The sequence below is a fragment of the Mauremys reevesii genome, linkage group 18 (genome assembly GCF_016161935.1).
Source record: "Mauremys reevesii isolate NIE-2019 linkage group 18, ASM1616193v1, whole genome shotgun sequence".
NCBI lineage: Eukaryota > Metazoa > Chordata > Testudines > Geoemydidae > Mauremys > Mauremys reevesii.
In genome coordinates, this window is record NC_052640.1 from 31,411,878 (window position 1) to 31,424,370 (window position 12,493).

General features: G+C 50.9%; 1 protein-coding gene across 2 annotated transcripts in view; it reads right to left on the reverse strand.

Annotated features, from left to right (window-relative positions):
* The window catches only part of CASTOR1 (cytosolic arginine sensor for mTORC1 subunit 1), a 42,560-nt gene extending 30,379 nt beyond the window's left edge, over window positions 1–12,181 (reverse strand). Inside the window, exons 1-2 of one of the 2 annotated variants that reach the window (XM_039505435.1) lie at window positions 11,986–12,181; window positions 10,045–10,115 (exon numbers count right to left, since the gene is read on the reverse strand). In XM_039505435.1, the coding sequence (XP_039361369.1) occupies window positions 10,045–10,115; window positions 11,986–12,098 (184 nt within the window). In that variant the 5' untranslated portion in view covers window positions 12,099–12,181. Of the gene's footprint in view, window positions 1–10,044; window positions 10,116–11,223; window positions 11,250–11,985 lie in introns of those variants that run through there. The other variant, XM_039505437.1, reaches the window with a different exon arrangement.
* Between the last annotated feature and the right edge of the window lie 312 nt (window positions 12,182–12,493).

The following is a 12,493-nucleotide window of genomic DNA, read 5'->3' on the forward strand; positions in this document are numbered from 1 at the left end:
TTCTGTTTTAAAGCCTATATTATCTATTCATGTTAATCTGTCTCTGTTTCAGACAGGGTTAAATATGTAACTTGTTTTACATAGAAAAATAGCTGGAGAGAGAATGGTAAGACTATATCGCCCAGCATTCTAAAGAGGCTCTGTCCTTTACACGTTGTGACTAGGAAAAACAAAACTTGTCTTTGAATGTTATTAACCAATGTAATTGCTGTTAACACATCAGGAAGAAAGGCAATGACTTTAAGACCTGTTTGTATAATAATGGAAATACTAGAGTTTCTCACTGGCTAACTGTTAAAACATCATTTCTTTTGTTTACAGCCATTGGCAGTAGCTATTCAATCCCTTACCCCACGATGGTGTTCTGTAACATTTGCCATGGCTACTGTCTAAATTCTTGCCAAGCTTTTCATCATATCCACAGAACAGAGATTAAATTAATGTAACTGCTAGATTCAATTCACACTAGCGCTTGTAAAAACTGCTTCATCAAAGCACTTAGTTCAATTTTGCAATAAATATCAGAATCCAATCAAGACTATTAAATCTGACTTATTGGCTACATATGTATTATATTTGGAGATGCAGTCAGCTATTATTCAACAGTGAGTTTCGGGGGGCGGCTGTCAGGGGGCAGGGGTGTGGAGGGGGTAGGGGTAGTCAGGGGACAGGGAATGGGGCGAGTTGGGTAGGGGTGGGGACCTGGGGGTAGTTAGGTGGGGGTCTTGGGAGTCGGTGGTCAGGGGACAAGGAGCAGGGGTGGGGTTGATGGATTGCAGGTTCTGATGGGGGCAGTCGGGGGCAGGACGTTGGGGGGGGGGGGGGGGGTGGATGGGGAGGACAGCTGTTTTGGGAGGCACCGCCTTCCCTACCTGGCCCCTGATACAATTTTGCAACCCCGATATGCGGGGCCAGCTTTAGGAAGTGTGGGGCCCGATTTGAACAGTTTTGACAGGGCCCTGGCAGGGATGACTTTAAAAAAAAAAACCAAAACAAAAAACAAAAAACACATAAGGCTTACTCACCGGTCAGTGCTCCAAGTCTTCGGCGGCGGGTCCTTCACTCGCTCTGAGTCTTCGGTGGCATTGAAGGACCCGCCGCTGAAGTGCTGCTGAAGACCTGGAGCGAATGAAGGACCTGCCACCGAAGACCCGGTTGTTAAGATTTTGGCAGCTCATCACTGTGCTGAGCCAAGCCATCTGGGAGAGCAGTGACTAGCAGGGTCAGCCAGGGGCTGGGACTGCCAAGGTCAGCAATGGATGCAGGCTTCGTAAGGATGAGATGTTCTCCTGCATGACCAAGTGAGCTGGTTTGGGCAAACCATGCAGAAGGAGTGTGGGGTAAAGACCTTTAGTGATGGATGGGTCAAGCTGTAACTTTGCATCAAGAGCAGAATCAGGGTTGGCAGTGAAGCTCTAATTGTAACTGAGCTGAGAATAGAAACATCATGCCTAAGAACTCAAGATATTGCATCAGATCAGGGGAAGGGGAGCAGTGTGATGCATCTCAGCAATGCAGCTGGACAGTGAATAGACGTGGCAACTCAAGTGGTGATGGGAAGAGAAAACAATTTAGTTACCTCTTGATGCAGGGCTCCTTAAGCAGCAAAAGAAACATCAAAGCTGAGCAATCCTAATGGATCAGAGATTGCTTGTCTGACTACAGCTAACCTAAAGGAGTACAACATAAAAGCCTTGGTGGATCAAATTCAGTCCAGACCTTCTTGGGGTTTCTCCAAGCCAACAGCTGTTAGTGATAGACCAGAGATTCTCAAACTGTGGTCCACGGATAGTTCCCTCTAAGGTGTGCATCTGGGCGGCTGCGCACAAGAGAATGAAGGGCCACCCACCTAACTAGTGGAGCTGCACAGGCGTGGCTCCACTAATTACATGCCTGGACCCTGGAGAAGACACACATGTAAGGTGAGGTGGTGGCCTTGGGGGGAAATAGTGGGTAGATAGGAGAAGGCAGTGGAGTGAGAAGAGGGGCTGGGGGGAATTTGGGACATGCAGCCCTGCGGCAGCCAGAGAAAGACAACTTTCCCTAGCTCCAGGGCTGCGGCTGCCGAGGAGAGATGGCCCTCCTTCCCAACCCCAGCTAGGGGGTTGCTGCGGCAGGGAGAGAGAGCACATCCATTGCATTAGAAAGGCAAGACTATAGATATTAAAATATGAGTTGTGAACTTTTATTTGTAGAACAAAAAAAGTTTATTAAGGGTTTTTTTTTTTTTTTAAACTATAGTGCTTTTATCCAAAGTGCTTTACAATAGTTAGCTAACGGTGCAAACAACATTTGGAAAGCAGCAAAGAGTCCTGTGGCACCTTAGACTAATAGACGTATTGGAGCGTGAGCTGTCATGGGTGAGTACCCACTTCGTCGGATGCAAGATGTATTCACCCATGAAAGCTCATGTGCCAATACATCTGTTAGTCTATAAGGTGCCACAGGACTCAGTCTGGATCTGTAAAGCAGCAAACATGGCTACCCCTCTTATACTTAACATTTGGAAAGATCATTAAGTTGTCCGCCAAGACCCTCTGCAATTTTCAAGTGGTCTGAGAACCGCTGTGATAGACCAAACCCAGGCAAGGAAGTGTTTGGGCAAAAGCATCAGGAATTTGCACTGTGATCACTGATCCAGGACCACTGCTTTAAAACACTTACTGGTTTTGAAGACCTTTGTACTGTCCCAGAGCATTGTAGCCATGGCAGGCTGAATACTAGACCCTAAAAGTCACATAATGCCAATCATCATCATGCTCTCCCACCCCCACATCCATTTCTAACATGGCAGTAAGCAGCAGATCTGATGTGAATTTTCTGCCACTGGAAACCTGATTCTTAAATGGGACAGCTATCCCACAGAGATTTCTAGCTCCAGCAAAGACAGAGGCTGCTAAAATCATGTCAAAGCTTAAGTGATGGAGGAAAACAAGCTATTAACGAGACAGACTCAATCATCTGATTCAAGTTTAGAAAAAACATTGCACAGCATTCAACCCTATTCCTGAGGGGTTGTGAGACTGTCAGAACTGTCATAGGTCTTTACTCAACACTGGTACAGGATGCACTCTAGCAAATCCCAGACTGATGTTCAACATCCTCCTCACTCACTCATGTACAGGGAACCCTTGAGGGAAGATAGTCACCCAACTTCAAAGGAGGCTTAACAGACACTTCAAACCCTGGTAGTCCCTTGTTTAAATAGCTCTTACAGAAAAGGAGCTGTTTGGCTTGACATCCCAATGGAGAGGGCTGGTATCCATGGTACAGGGCAAGGTGAGAGTGTAACACAGACATGCCCAGGCACACCCAGATCTGTTGCCCTGTGTGTGACTACCTCAGTATTTCACTGAAGGGTGAGGGGGTGTTTCTGCTGAAAGCCAACAGCTAGCTGATTGCCTTGGTTATTGTAATGCATGCATGGGAAATAACTGGAATTCTGTAACACAGGAGATTTGGTTTAACAAAGTAAAACTTAGCACTGAGACCTGCCCTGCCTCAGGTGAGCAGACACCTCCGTTAAGCCAGCCCTACATTTATCATTCGGACCAGTGCAGCCTTAGGGTGGCCACTCTCACCTTTCTGGAACACCAGACATTCCAGTACTTCTGGGCATAGCATGACCCCATGCTCCTTGGCGTGATGCCACACACACACTGCATGTGAGATCACAGCACCCAGGGGTGCCACTTGGAGAGAGAGACTCCCACCAGCATGGCCTTGTATGCATGGTATATTCAAGGTCACACTGGTCAGGGCAGAGTACACATTCACTAGGGTGTCCCCGGTTCAATTTGGTCTCAGTATCAAATTGGGGACAACCCCCCCCCTCCCCAGAAGAGCACTGTTCAGTTGATAACCAGACGAATGGCCTCTCCACGCAGGCATGAGGATTTACAAAGACAAAAGAACCCAAAGAAACATTTCTGACTAGGGATCTCCTGGGGAAAGAGATAACAGTGTGTAACTGTGCAGGAGAAGAGAGCACAAGATTTTATCCATTACGAAGGAGATTCTGCCAGCAAGGGTGTCTCATGAAATGCAGATCCCAGCTTTCTGGACTGGGCAAGAACGGTCAGAACCAAGCCTTGGGTGAGAAATACCTTAAGCAGGAAAGTAACTTGTTACTAAGTAAAGGTGCTTTATGATTTTCTTCTACCTGTAACCTCGTTTCCAAACCCTTATATTTGAATCTGTTAAATAAACTTCACTTTGGTTTTACTATAGACCTGTATAAGTGCCTTATGCTAAGGAGAGCGTGGAATGAGGTGAAATCAGTGAACTGGGATGCATTGCCTCCACAAAGGCAGCAGATCAGTGTACATTGCAGGCATCCAGAAGGACTAGGCACTCGAGTAACAAGGTACAGTGTGCTAATTGAGAGCCCGCAGAGGGAAAGGGCGGGGCTAAAAGAGCCCAGAGCAGAGAGCCCTGTGTGGCTGGGGAGAGTTCCTCTCACGGGCACAGACAGGGCTCCCTCCCACTGTAGTAGGGATTCACCCCAGACACCCTGGGTAATCCTGAAAGCTGCCAGAGAGAAGGAAAGCAGGTGAATGCATGGTGATAGCTGGCTTTTAGCTTGTCTCACGCCATGTGTGTTCCCAGGCAAAGTTCTTCAGTTATGATTTCCTAGTTAACCTCTTTCATTACATACAGGAATTACTGGCATTTGTTTTGTAACAACATCTGGCATTTAAAAGCTCACCACAGTTTCTCTGCAATATTATCACCTTGTATTTAATGCTAGATGTGTGGGAGGGTGTGATTGCAGAGTGATCTTTGATGCAATCTTTCCTGAGCCAGGTAACAAGCAAGGTAATTGACATCTTGGTTACTGATCCTGGATAAGGAGTGGGGCCGTGGGTGCTCATTAGCACTGTACATGAAGACATGTCCAAAGAGTTACAGCAGCAGTTTCAGCAGTGCAGCTGCACCGCTGTAGCACTGTACGTGACAACACTACTATGCCAACGGGAGAGTTTCTCTTGTCAGCATAGCTCAGGGGTCAGCAACCTTTCAGAAGTGGTGTGCCAAGTCTTCATTTATTCACTCTAATTTAAGGTTTCACGTGCCGGTCATACATTTTAATGTTTTTTAGAAGGTCTCTCTCTACAAGTCTATATATTATATAACTAAACTAGTGTTGTATTGTAAAATAAACAAGGTTTTCAAAATGTTTAAGAAGCTTCATTTAAAATTAAATTAAAATGTTGATCTTACGCCGCCGGCCCGCTGAGCCCGTTGCTGGTCTGGGGTTCTGTTCACCTAGGGCGGCAGTGGGCTGAGTGGGGCCAGCAGCCGGGACCCCAGCTGGGAAGGGTCTGGCAGCCAGAACCCCAGACCAGCAGCCGGGACCCCAGACCGGCAGTGGGCTGAGCAGCTCAGCCCACTGCCGCTCAGGGGTTCCATCCGCTGGCTCCTGCCAGCCGGGATCCCGGCTGCCGGACCCACTCAGCCTGCTGCCGGTTTGGGGTCCCGGCCCTGCCCACATACAGTGGGTACCTGCCTTCTCCTTGGTTCTGGCCCATTCTCTTCCTCTCTCTGCACTGAGCTGAGGGTGGGAGTGGACCGAGCACAGGGCTGGGGGTGAAGGGTCTGGCCAGGAGCTAGAATGAGGAAGGGGACTCGGGGTTGGGGCAGGAGGTTTGCGTGTGAGGGCACTTACCTGGGCAGCTTCTATTTGGTATGAGGGGTGCAAGTGGGAATGTGAGTAGGGGTGCAGGAGCTCCCGTTTGGTGCTCAGGGTGGGGGTGCGGATGTGCGGGGTGCATGGGATGTGGGGGGGTACAAGAATCAGGGCAGAGGGCTGGGGGCATGTGAGGGGGTGCAGGTGTGTCAGGGGAGGGGGGCTGGGTATGTGTGGGGGTGCCAGAGTCAGGGCTGGGGTCATGGGGGGGGTGGAGTCAGAGGGCTGGGTGGTACAGGGCTCAGGGCAGGGGCCTGGGCGGGTGCAGGGCTCAGGGCAGAGGGCTGGGTGTGTCTGTGGGGGGGTCAGGGCTGGATGACTGCCATCCCCAGAACCCCCAACCCCCCCCCGCTCCTTGTCCCGACTACTCCCTCCTGGGACCCCACCCCTAACTAAGCCTCCTGCCCCTTGTCCCCTGACTGCCCCTAGGACCCTGCCCCTACCTGTCCCCTGACTGCCCCAATGCCCCAACCCCTCTCCACACCCCTGCCTCCTGACAGCCCCCAGAACTCCAGACTCATCCAACCCCCAGCTCCTTGTCCCCTGACCACCCTCCAGAGACCCCACCTTAACTGCCCCCAGAACCCTCCACGCTCCCTGTCCCTTGACTGCCCCCACCCCTCATCCAAACCACCCCCAGCCCCAGCCCCCTTACCATGAGGCTCCCTGCTCATCCGGAGCCCTGCCACCGTGCATGCAGACCCGCCCCTCAGAGAGCTGCACACATGGCGGCAGGGCTCCAGATGAGTGGGGAGCGTTTTTCCCTCCCCACGGAGGGAAACGCTGCCCCGCAGGAGCATGCAGCCCCAGCCCCCAAAGCGCTGCGTGCACGGTGGCAGGGCTCCAGGGGAAAGAGGTGGGAGGGGCCGGCAGCTTGCTGCGCTCAGCTGGACACTCTGGCCTGGGAGCGCAGACCCCGCGGCTTGCCGCGTCGGCAGGATTTTTAATGGCACACGGAGTCCCAGCAGGCAGCCGTGTGCCATTAAAAATCGGCTCACGTGCCATCTTTGGTGCCTACCTCCTGACAACCCCCTCCAGAACTCCCGACTCATCCAACCCCCCCAGCTCGTGCCATAGCTAATACATCTCCCCAAGAGGTGGTAGCTATGTCAACAGGAGAACTCTCCTGTCAACACAGCACTGTCTACACGGGGGTGGGGTTATGCCTTCACTATAACTATGTGGCTCATGGTGTGGATTTTTCACACCCTGAGCAATGTAGTTATACTGATATAGGTCTGTACTGTTACTAGCTAAGGCCAGGTCTACAACACTGGGCTCTAGTGACACTTCCCTGCTCTGGGTTACATAACCCACCCCAGCAGAGTGTGGATATCCAATTCTAGTAGCTTGTCCAGCAAGACTACAGCCTACTACTGCTACTCTTTAAGGGAATTACTCCTTTATCTCAAGTGCCAGAGGTGTGCGCTTTGGTACTGAAGGTCCCAGGTTCAAACCCTGACAACCTAAACAAAAGGGTTGTTACAGCAACTTGGCCACACTGCACCTACGTAGCATTTGCTATTCCAGCTCCTTTTAAAGATGTAGCTTAGTGATACTGGGCAGGCGTTATCTACCCTACACTAAGCCAACCCCCATTAGTAGAATTACAGCGAAGTAGTCATGCCAGTCACACAATCACTTCAGAGCGTCACACCAGCACATCACCCATGTAAACTGCACCACATGAGCTCCACTGAGTGTTGCCACTGCTGTGATGACATCAGCATAGTTCTCCAATGGTGTGAATTTCTTTGATGAAGACAGGGCCTAGGTTAAATACATCACAAAATTCACAGAATCGTCAACAGGGCCAAGTGCAGTGGGAGCTTTAACTGTACATTTCTCGGTTGATTTTAAGCTGCGCAGCCTTCACACTACTAGCACAGCATTTGACCTTTAACAGGCATTCTGCTTCTTGCCAACACTCTTCACTGTGTCAGCATGGGCTAGCTTTACATCACCCCACCAAGGCGCTTTTGCTCTGTTGACGTTACAGCTCAGGATGAAGAGGGAGCATTTCAGCAGGGTCCCGAATGCTGCTCTCAGATCTATTGTTCTACATTTCCTGCCCTTCCCAGGGTTAGCATGTCCTATGTATAAATAGGTATCAGTGAACATTAAAAGCATTAAAACCAGCATTTTAAGTGATTGGTTGTTACAGTACAACTCACAATAGGAACCTGGCTGTGAAGCTCTGTGTTCACAGCCCAAAATGATTTCACTAATTACTTCCCACCCCCTGCCCTGAAGTGAGATATTCCAAATTGGCCTGAGCAAGGCAGGGCAGCTTGTAATGGATTAGAAGCTAAGTGAGCACCAGATCCTCAGCTACAACAGAAGGACCAGTGCCCACTGATAGATCCACCAGACCCAATCTAGTGCCATGCTGCAGCTGGGGGAAGCAGGGAACTTGAGTTCAGCTTCCAGGTCAGTGACAACTCCTAGGCCAGATCCAACAAGATAAGACATACATTTTATTCTCTGCCAGCCTGTACTGTCCTGCAACAGGAAGACACCAGGAGTGGGAAGTCAGGAACACCCAGATTGGGAAGCACAAATCAGAGGCCTCGTTCTTCAAGCATACTGCACACGGTGTGCAAGAGAGGGCTACGTTGGCCTGGGTTAGCTTTAGGCTGCATCATGCATATAGCTGGCATGAGTCATGAAGATCTACAGCACACACAGTTCCAGTGATAAGCTCCATTCCCAACTCCTCTGACAAGCATGGAGTGAGAAGCAGAAATCTATATATAGGGCGTTCATTCCTACCGCCTCCACCATTTTTTGGTGTGGGAGACAACGGAACCCTACAAAAATACACTAAAGGGACTTGGATTTGTGCTTGCCAGTATAATATGTTACCTGAAAAGGAATGGAAGCATCTCTTTCTGGTCCTAGTTTCACCAGCACAGAACCAGTATGTCACAGACAGGGTGCCAGTGAAATGCTCAGTGCTGCAGAGTAGCCTCATCAGGTTAGAGCAGCAGTTTTCAAACTTTTTTCTGGCAACTGAGAAGAACGGACGTACTGGGTCAGACCAAAAGGTGCATCTAGCCCAGTATCCTGTCTACTGACAGTGGCCAATGCCAGGTGCCCCAGAGGGAGTGAACCTAACAGGCAATGATCAAGTGATCTCTCTGCTGCCATCCATCTCCATCCTCTGACGAACAGAGGCTAGGGGCACCATTCCTACCCATCCTGGCCAATAGCCATTAATGGACTTAACCTCCATGAATGTATCTAGTTCTCTTTTAAATGCTGTTACAGTCCTTAGCCTCCATACTTGCTGAGGGTGCAGTTCACGCCATCCTCCAGATCATTAATGAAGATATTGAACAAAATCGGCCCCAGGACTGATCCTTGGGTCACCCCACTTGAAACCGGCTGCCAACTAGACATGGAGCCGTTGATCACTCCCTCCACCTGGGAGCCATGGACCCCTCCACCTGCCCTGGGGAGTGGGGACACAGGCCATGGGCTACTCTCATGACCCCCACCGCAGGCAAGTGGAGAGTCCATGGCTCCCTATAGCTGCCAGGGCTGCTCTTATGCAGGCCAGGCTCCAGCTTCGAGCCTGACTGTGGGGCAGGGCCTCAGGGGGAAAAGTTGGGCAGGAGGCTGGGCCTGTGACAAAAGTGGAAAGGGCAGGCCCATGGTCCCTTGGCCCCCCCGTTCTGGCACCCCTGCTGTCTACTGCACCATCTATAAGGCATTAAGTTGTCACATCATCTTGTCTCTAGAAGTACACTTGGCAAGACCACATCACCAGCACTTCCCTGGCCTCTACAGGCCAGCTGGCAAGGTTCCATGGTGAATGTGACATCAGCAGCACATCACAGGCTGGAAAGGCACTGAGCAGGAGCCACAACTCCAGATGTAGAAGTATGGCTGGTTTTGAGAACCCCACCAGATGTGGAAAAGCCTCACCCTCACATATCCAGGTTAGGAGGGGCAATCAAGCTCATTACACTGAAGCTGGTTGATATTTGCATTTCCTCTTTAAATACCAAGATGATAACAAGTACTCATCTAGTATTAACATGTACAGACAGCTACAGGGCACCCAATGCACATCTACATGATCATCCACAGCATGGATCGAGGCACACGTTATACTGATAGACCTGTATTAAGCCTAAAGCCAGTAACAGCAACAGGGCTCTACAGAAAAATCTACCCTATGTCCTGCAGTTGCCCTCTGATGTAGGGTTTTCAAAGCAGCAAAGAGAAACAATGGGCCTGAACAGCATTTGAATGGCAATGAAACAGGAAGCATGCTAATGCCACAACTGGGAAAAGCATTGTGTCTCCATGAATTGCAGCCTCAGCATGAGAGATTTGTCACACTGTACCTTTAAAGCCTTCTTCATCCAGCATAATGGTGTAGTCCTCAGGAGTCTCCGTCAAGCTGAAGAACTTGCACCTACCAACACATAATTGAATGTAATGTACACACTGAAAGATTCTCCAGTACTGGTTCACTTGCCACAGGCAGAGCAATTCCTCTCAGGTAAGGATAGTTAAGATACTTTTCCATGGACCTGTATGCTTGCCTCACCCACCATTCCCCTCTGCAAACTGGAAGGAACCATCTACACTACACAGCCACATTTAAGCACTGTTGTGAAACACAGCAGTGGCCCAACAGGATTAGAAACACTCATGTTTCACAACAGTGCTTAGACAGGACCTGTTTCCTTCCATCCAATCATGTTTAAAAATCAAAGCCAGAAATCTTGCAGTAGTAAAGATGAATCCAGTCTTTGAGGAGGGAGACCCAGGCTATAGCATGTTTTTATAAACCACTCCTCATTATTATCTACAGTAGGATTTGAAAGCATTAGCACTGTTCTAGCAAGAAACAACAACAAACATGACTCTAGCTAACATAACTGCTCTCTGGCATAGAGGGATGCCCACAGACAGCACCACATCCAATAGCAGCTGGGATGATTCAGTAGATTCAAGGTGAGAGGGAATGGTTTTAAAGAGCACACCTGAATTCAGAAGCACACTTCTCAGTGAAGAGAAGACAAGCAGTGGCAGAGTGAAGTGTCCTCATGAAGGGAGCTAGGGCTCTGAGCCTGGGGCAATTTCATTCACAGACACCCAACAGATGGTCCTGGGTTTTGTAGGCATATCAGGACAGGGAAAATCCCCCAGCTGCTGAATCACAAGGAAGTCTGATGCAAGCCAGAGAAGCAACAAGCATGGCAACAAATAGCTGCCCAGTGCCAACATTCACTTGTGTTAGGAGTGTGCAAGACCCAACTTGGAGTGAGCACAAAGCGGACTTATCTATGATTGTGTGTGAAAGTCTCAGGTGTCTGGCGCACACAGCCTATCAGCTTCCAAATATACGATGCATTTTTGCAGAGGTTAAAATTCTATTTTACATCAATACTCGTTATGCTAAAGTTCCAGAGCACCAGCCTGTGAATAAGAATGTGCAAGAACAATCTAGCACAGGAGCGTGCATAGTTGTGAAAGCATCTTGTATTATGTGACCCCAAAAAGCTTTTCATACTCACACTTCTAACATGTGTGCCTACCCTGGGAATGCAGGAGAAAGAAAGTGTCTAAATATCATGGTCTCCATATTAAAGGAAGACAGGACTCCCTTCACCCTGGCCCAGTTTCATCTTATCATAGAAGCTGCCTACCAAAGCAACATGTACTCCAGCAAGCCATCGCCACACATACAGCCTGCTATGCACTGCATCCCACCTCACCCTGCAAGCAAAGCAACCATTCTCCCATAATTTGCTCCAATCCAACCCATTATCCATGCCCACCCACCCCAATCCTGGCCCCAACATCTAGCTAAAGCTCATCCACCTGGGATCCTTCAATTACAGCTCATGCCCATTAGCTCCTACCACAGTCAGGATGCTCAGAGGGAGGATTGAGGGTCTCCATCTCCCCCCAAATCCATTATCTACTACCCTGACTCACTGGGGGCACACAGCTTCCCACCCCAAATTAACCAGTCCTCCTGACCCCCCTCACTCTCATCCCCTCCCCCGACACCAGTATCGCCTTCTCTCCCTGACCCCACCGCATGTTCCATAGCCCCCGCCTCCCATACAAAGGGCAGCCCAAGGCCTCTCCACATCCCCAGGGACTCTGCAGCTTGGAAAGGAAGTGAGGGACTGAGCGCGGGGCACTAGCTCTTCCACCAGCTGCCCCAGCCAGACTCGCCGGATCTGCTCCCGGCCGGTCCCCCTCCCCGCGCCAAGCCGGGGCCCTCTGACCCCCCAGCCCCCACACGCCGTGCTCCCTCCGCCCGGTACCTGCTGCGCCGGGGCAGGAGCAGCAGCTTGAGGAGCGGGTGCGTGTAGAGCCAGAGGCCGCGGCGGGCGAGGCTCAGCACCCGCACGCGGTGCTCCAGGATCTGCAGATCCATGGCGGAGCCGCTCCGGAGCGGGCTCAGGAGGAGGCAGGGCCTGATCTCCGGGCGGCCGGGCCGGGACGCGGCTATAAACAGGCCGCGGCCCCAGCCCGCCCCGCCCCGCCCCGCCGGGAGGAGCCCGCGACGCGGATCCTCCCCCGCCCCGGCCTGGAGACGGCGAGCGGGCGGTGGGGGCGCCAGCTGTAAGCGGCGCCTCTCCGGGCCGGCGCGGCTCCGGCTCCGGCGGATCTGTGGGTGAGCCCGGGAATTGGGAAATGGCTCCAACCCATTAGCTTCAACCAAGAACCGGGCCCACAGCCACAGGGACCAGCTCCTGAGCCCGAGCCGAGCCCTCACCTGATTCCAGCCCAGAACTGAGCCTACAGGGACCCCAGAACATATCCCCCAGC